At 36.1% G+C, this 7,565-nt stretch overlaps 1 protein-coding gene across 1 annotated transcript; it reads left to right on the top strand.

The window, feature by feature from the left end:
- The first annotated feature begins 1,159 nt into the window (after positions 1 to 1,159).
- On the top strand, positions 1,160 to 6,920 carry LOC143546517 (putative protein phosphatase 2C 27). Its single transcript, XM_077038175.1, has 4 exons — positions 1,160 to 1,328; positions 3,638 to 3,829; positions 3,949 to 4,160; positions 6,322 to 6,920. The coding sequence occupies exons 1-4, from the start codon at positions 1,200 to 1,202 to the stop codon at positions 6,881 to 6,883; spliced, it is 1,095 nt and encodes a 364-aa protein (XP_076894290.1). The 5' UTR covers positions 1,160 to 1,199; the 3' UTR covers positions 6,884 to 6,920.
- The last annotated feature ends 645 nt before the right edge of the window (positions 6,921 to 7,565 follow it).

Here is a 7,565-nt window from a genome sequence, read left to right as displayed (position 1 = left end):
TAAAATAAAATAGTTTGAGCCTATCGAGCGAACTCGAGTCGAGCCGGGGCTAGTTCAGCCTCGACAGCTTGACTCGATTACAATCGAACCGATTTCGATCGAGCTTTCTCCGAGCTTTTTTCGAACGAGTTTCAAGCGAGCTTCAAGCCGCAAGCTTTTTAAACAGCCCTATGTGAGTGTTAGGAACTAATTTGATGCAACAGAAAAAGAGTATTTGTTGGCGTTTGAAATTCCTTGTTTTGGACATGCTTTTGTAATTGGCCAACAGACTCTGTTTTCATTATCAGAAATCCATTTAAAGAGTGGTATCACTACAAAAACACAAACCTAAATGTAAATATGACTTTATTTGTTGCGACGTCATTCAATTCATGTCCGCCAAATGCATCATACGACCCGTGTGACTAGTTTTCGTCTGTCATATGATCCCGTCCGACCATTTTTCTTCTTTAACGTAAGACCCATATGACATGTTAATGATTTCGAGACTAGAGGTGGGCAAATAAACCGGTTAACTGAACCGACCCGAAAACCGAACTGGTTTGAAAGTGATTAACCAAACCGAAACCATTCCATCCCCAAAAACCATATTTTGACTGCGATTCAACTATATAAACTGTACTTGAACTGTTAGACCGGTTGAGACCCGAACCGAAACTGATCAAAACCGGAACCGAAACCGTTAGTAACCTAGTCAAGAAACCGGTTTCAATCCGAACCGAAACCGATTCCACACTAATTTTGACTTTTATTGACTAAACCGAACCAGTTTCAACCTAAACCAGTTTTAAGTTATACCATCCTTTTGGAGACTCTTTTCCCTGATATTTTCCAAGAATAATCTGGAAATTTCACAATCTTAATAAAAACAGAAACACACAAAAAATACCCATACGTCATCAAAAAATCAAACCAAAAAAAAAAATAAAAAAATAATAATAATAACATTCACACTATATATATATATATATAAATAAAATTGGCAACCCATCACCGCCATCAAAGAAAGCATAATAATCCATAACAATAATAATATTCTTCGAATCTTCACCTTTTCATCAAATCAATTCATGTTTCTTTGATTCTCTCATTAAACCCATAATAATATCTCTCTCACAACATCTAATTCTCAATTAATCCAATTTCCCATTTTCTGATTCCATTTTTGTTGTGTGTGTTTTCAGTGTGAGAGAGAAAATATGTGTGTGCAAGATGTGGAAAATGGTTGTGAAGAGATAAATGATTTGGCGATTTCAACAGATCATAATAATAATAATAATACTGCTCAATTTGGGGCTAATCAGATCACTGTTTCCAATTCTTTTCCGGTAAGTGTTTAATATTTTGTTATAAAGTTGTGATTTTTGTAAGTGGTTTTTTTTTTTTTTTTTTTTTTTTTGGGGGGGGGGGGGGGGGGTGTATTATTGATTATTTGAGCTGGGTCTTGTTTACTTTTGGGTTTTTGTTAATCTTTAGAGGATAGAATGATAGATTAGATTTTGCTGATCTTAAAAGTGGTGTTCTTTTTTTTTTTTTTTTTTAAAAAAAAAAATGAATCTTGATCTGGGTTTGGTTTGGGAGTATGAATATTGATTTTATGATTATTATAGAAAGATTTAAGTAGATTAGATTGGAAGAATTTTTTTTTTAGAAAAATTCACTTTTTGGACCAAATTATGTCAAAATTTCTAGTGGTTGTTATGAATATAATTGGTTTAATTTGGAAAAATAATTACAAATTAACAGGAAATTGGTTAGTCTAAGATTATTAACAATTTTGAAGTAAGTGAATATTGTTAAAAAGTTGTGATTTTTGTTCATGGGTTTGTTTTCTTTTGTATTATGATTATTTGAGCTGGGTTTTGTTTAATTTTGGGGTTTTGTTAATCTTTTTATTATAGTTTATGCTGATCTTGAAACTAGGTTGTAGGTTTGATTTTTTTCTTGAAAAAATTGAAACTTGATATAGGTTTGATTTGGAAATTGGAAGTTTGAATCTTGATTTTAGAAATATTGTAGAAATTTAGCTTCTTGCTAACTCGTTTACTTTAATATATTTTTGTCGGTCGTTCAAAAAAAAAAATTGAAGAAAGCATAAGCTGATTTGATTGGATGAAACTTTTAGAAAATTCCTTTTTTTGACCAAATTATGTCAAAATTTCAGATGATTGGTTTTGATAGGATTGGGCTAATTTGGAAAAAGAATTACAAATTCCCATGAAAATTTTAGTCTATGTTTGGTTCAATTTGGGATATTGGATTGAAGTGTGCTTGGTGGTTTAATGGTTGTAGCACTAAGAATTGCAATAATTAGAACCTTAGGAAAGACTGTAGATCATGTAGCATAATTCTTGAAGTGCATAAACACTGTTTTTGGTTTTCGCTTTTCGGTTTCTTGTAGTTTTATCTAGAGAGAAAATAACTGGACAAAATCTTAGAAGTTGAACTGAAATTGATATGAATAAAGTCAGATTAAACAGCTAAATCACCACTCGAATTAGTAAATCGGCATTTGTGTGTGTGTGTGTGTTTTTTAATTTTTTAATTTTTTTTAATTTTTTAAGAAACGGATTCAGTCAAAATCAAGAAAATTAGCGGAAACTTTTGAAAATGATTTTTTTTAAGAAATGGATTCAGTTAAAATCAAGAAAATTAGGGGAAACTTTTGAAAATGAAAATCATGGCTTCTGATTTAATAGTCCATAATTTACCAGACCTAGGGTTGTAAAGGAACCGCCAAACACGAACGAAGCATGATCATGTTCGTCTGTTTTACTTTAATTTAACAAACATTGGTCGTGCTCGTTCGTTAAGAAAATATTCGTGTTTGTGCTCGTTTGTTAAGAAAATGAGCATATTCGTGTTCGTTTATGTTCCTTCGTTAACAATATAAATGAACATTTCACGAACGTAACTGAAGACCATAACTGGAAATAAATTAACAAACGTAACTGAGCTAAAAGTCAGTTAAAATTAACATAAAGAACAATATTTTGGATCTAAAAAGTTATTAAAACTAGACTGATATGTAAATGAGCTGAACAAACATGAACAGAGCATGTTCATGTTCGTTTACGGGCCTAACTGGACCCATAATTCCAAATAGATGAAAAGTTATGTCCATTTTATGCCAACTCTGTACCCTATAATCTCCATAAAAATATATTTTTTGACACAAAAATCTGAACAACATCATCATCATCATCATCATCATCATCGTACTCAGTATATCCCACCAATAGCAATGCTATGGTAGGGTCTGAGGAGGGTAAGATGTAGACAGCCTTACCTCTATCCCATAGGGATAGAGAGGCTGCTTCCGGTGAGACCCCCGGCTCGATAGTAGTTTTGAATCAAGCCTTGGACATAAGACATATAACACTCAATCATCGGGACACCGGCTGATTGGTGCATGTGCCCTTGTCTTTCGGCTATCAACGCCACCACATGATGCCTGATTAACCTTCCGCCACTTTTAACGTTATTTTCACGTGATTAGTAAAATAACGTCAAAATTAGTGCAATTTTACTTTTGCCCACCCAAGGGTTCACACATATATACATTATATGTGCGCACCGCAAGCAGGGCGTCACAAAAATCTGAACCAAACCATTAATATTATTACATTTTCATCAGATGGAAAGCGTTTGTAAAGACACGGTTGTTTCTGAAGAGAAATATAATAATTTCACCCCAACGCTTCGTTCGGGAGAGTGGTCCGATATCGGACACCGACCCTACATGGAGGACACTCACATATGCATTCCCGACCTAGCGAGAACTTTCAATAATAAATATCTTGGTGAAGAACCTGTCTCATTTTACGGGGTACGTTCTTACTTGATTTCTTACTTGATTTCGATAATTTAAAAACAGGGAACGCTTACTTCCCCTGTTTTTTATTATGTTTTAATGTTGTAATACGTTTCCACTTTTGAGGAAAATAGGTGTTTGATGGGCATGGAGGAAAGGGCGCATCAAAGTTTGTTCGTGACAATTTGCCGAGAATTATTGTTGATGATGCGAATTTTCCAATGGAACTTGAGACAGTGGTGACGAGGTCGTTTATGGAGACAGATGCCGCGTTTGCACGATCATGTGATGTTGAATCTGGTCTTTCCTCCGGTACAACGGCCCTTACTGCTATGATATTTGGGAGGTTAGTTTAGTCATTTTACTTGTTATTTTCTTTTTATTTTTTCCATGAATTATTGTTGATCAATATTTCAAGATGCTTTGTAATAGATGAAAATTTGGTAAATAAACAGTTGGGTTTGGATCAAATACAAATTAAATTAACGTGCTAACTGTGCGAATCAAGTCGTGTAATAATTATTATAGCGTAGTGTAATTAAAGTGTGCGAATCAAGTAGTATAATTATATATGAAGAGGTATGCACCCGCCTTAACATCGAGCGGGGCGGGTCAACCCACAAGATATAGACAAGAGGCTTGAAATCAAGATATCATGAAGGCACAAAGCCAAAACCTATGCGCATGGCGCATATCACATATGCTCACGCATATCACATTTGCTCACGCATCACATATGCTCACGCATATCACATATGCTCACGCATCACATATGCTCACGCGTATCACATGCTCACGCACCATATATGCTCACGTATATCACATCTGCACGTGGCGCATATCACATGCTCACGCATCATATATGCTCACGCATATCACATCTGCGTGTGGCGCATCTGCGCGTGGCGCATATCACATATGCTCACGCATATTACATATGCTTGCGCATATCACATCTGCGCGTGAGAATAACGAGAAGACCTCGCGCATCCTCAGGATAGGCGCATATCACACATGCACATAATCAACCTCGTCCTTATCCTGATTAGGATAAGGACAACCCTAATTGTGCTCATCAAACAACCTTCCAGAAGGTATCCTTTAAGGAATAAAGAATATGCTGATGTTGACAGCTGCCAATGAAAGGTGGACAACTCAACAAAACCCATGTGCTACCACGTGATTGCACATGGGTCAGGTGAAATACCTTGGTCAGAGAATAATCAATGAAAAAGCACCAGGTGTCCTAAGGACACGTGGCGCGAAGCAATAGGAGGAGGCCAAAAAGGCCCTAATGGGATCTGAGCCCAATCATTGGAAACCCTAGCGCTATAAATACCACACCACCTCCACAAGGGGAGGTAAGCAAGAAAATACATTCCAATTCCTTACTCACTCTCAGATTATTATTATCTTCTACAATCTCTTATCCTCACACCGGAGGGTTACCCCAAAGAGGACCCCTCTGTCCCTTTCTGAGGGGTAAGTTCACGGTGCTGCTCGTTTTGTAGGTGGAAGAATTCATACTCCGGAGAACCATCGGTGAAATAGCATACTCATACCCGAGGAAAGTTGATCGTCTACCAGTGAGCCGATCCACGTTTCTTCAATATATATAACATAAGTGTAATTATTATAGTGTAGTGTAATTACAACATATTTTGTAATTACACTATGATGTAATTACATAATTACACTACCCGTATATATAATTACACTCTTGATTTGCACAGTTAGCACGCTTTTTTAGTTTGTACGCTAACTTTCCCCTAAATAGTTTTGGGTATAGAAAGCTGCATAAAAAGCCGTCTTTTTACTTTTTGATACTAACTTTGTCACAAGAAAAATGGTTGAATTTATTTTAAGTTTAATTCAAGGTAATATTGAACCTTGTTACGAGGTAAATGACTAACCAGTTTTCTGAATGAAATGTTAGAAAAAGTCAATTTGGTCAAACTTAATTTCTGCCACGCTATTATTATGGCATGGTAACATGTAGGCGTGTCAATTATGTTGGGTTGATGGGTTATGGGTTAAATTGTTCGAAATGAATGCGACCCATATTTTTTTTTTGGTGTCGAAAACATCAACCTTAACCCTGCACACTTAGAGTTGTGTAAACCGAGCATTACGTGCTTAACCCATTTATCTAAACATGTCTAACACGTCGACGGGTAGTAAACTAGTTGTACATGTTGGTGGGTTGTAAAAATTGGTTAAGCATGCTAATAGGTCAACATTGCTAATTAAACAAGTTGGTGGGTTGACCGCATCTAAACGTGTCAAAACGGGTTGGATGGTAGTAATAAAGTTGTAAACGCGATAATTGGGTTGTAAAAAATGGGTTAGCGGGTCAACCTACTTAATTAAATGGGTTAAACATGTCAACCTTGACAGACCTGTTTAGTTAAATAGGTCAAACCTAACACAACTTGTTTATTAAACATGCTAATTATTATTTCAAAATTTGAACTTTTGAGGTTTAAGCTTTTATTTATATGAAACAGATCTTTACTCGTGGCAAATGCCGGGGACTGTCGAGCGGTTCTTTCCCGACATGGGCTAGCTTTCGAGATGTCAAAAGACCATAGACCATGTTACGACAAAGAAAGACTCCGCATCGAATCCTTAGGCGGATTCGTAGAAGACGGCTATTTAAACGGTCAACTAGCGGTCACACGAGCCATAGGCAACTGGCACATCAAAGGGCTCAAAGACACCGACGACCACACCGGTCCATTAATTTCCGAACCGGAGCTCAAACTCGTGACACTAACAAAAGAAGACGAGTTTCTAATTATCGGGAGTGACGGGATTTGGGACGTGTTTAGGAACCAAAACGCGGTTGATTTTGTGAGGCGGCGGTTGCAGGATCATAATGACGTGAAGCGGTGTTGCAAGGAGATGGTGGAGGAGGCGATGAAGAGAGGCGCGCTTGATAATTTGACGGTGGTTATTGTGTGTTTTCAGGCGGAACCGCCGCCGCCGGTGGTGGTGCAAAGAGGGAGAGTGAGGAGGAGTATCTCTGCTGAAGGGTTGCTTAATCTTAAGTTTCATCTTGAAGGGTGAAAGATATATATGTTTTTACATATCTTTTTGAAGTGATGATGATAAAGTTGTGTTGTAAATACATTCATGTGAGGAAGGAAATAAATGAGAGGAGGGTGGTAACTTGTATCTGTTAACATTTTGTAAATTACATTAAATTAAATGGTGGTTAAACAGTTGGAGCTTTATCTTGTTTCATAATTTTTAGTGGTTAAAATTTCTCATTTCTGGTTTTTTATTTTCGGAAATTTTTTTAGATCCACCAACTCGAGAGCCGGCCTAACCATTTTGGTGACCTAGCCAACCATTTTAGTGACCCAAAACGAGTAAAAAATCCCAGGGGTCTTTTATAAAAAAGTTTAGCTCGTACTTTTCAAAATTTTATTCATTTCGCTTTAAATACACTAAATTCAAAACTTAAATAGTTTTACTTCTCTTTAAATACTCTATTTTATAACATAAGCTAGTATATAATTTGTTTCTTAAAACAAACCAACCATAATGTGTGTGTATGTGTGTGTGTGTGTGTATATATATATGTTGAAACACGTTATCAATGTAACTTGATCGGAGTATACCGAGAAACATTTTGTGGATAACAATAAACACATTGATCATTTTCAATATGGCCGCTTACAGTTGAGTTATAAATAGTTAAAATAAGATAATGTTTAATTTTAGCTTGATAAACTTATAAACAAGT

Source organism: Bidens hawaiensis, unplaced genomic scaffold (genome assembly GCF_021521415.1).
Source record: "Bidens hawaiensis isolate Kalapana, Puna unplaced genomic scaffold, B.hawaiensis_p1.1 tig00014370_1, whole genome shotgun sequence".
Taxonomy (NCBI): domain Eukaryota; kingdom Viridiplantae; phylum Streptophyta; class Magnoliopsida; order Asterales; family Asteraceae; genus Bidens; species Bidens hawaiensis.
The sequence above is the reverse complement of the archived record's forward strand: the minus strand, read 5'-3'. Positions and strand labels throughout refer to the sequence as shown.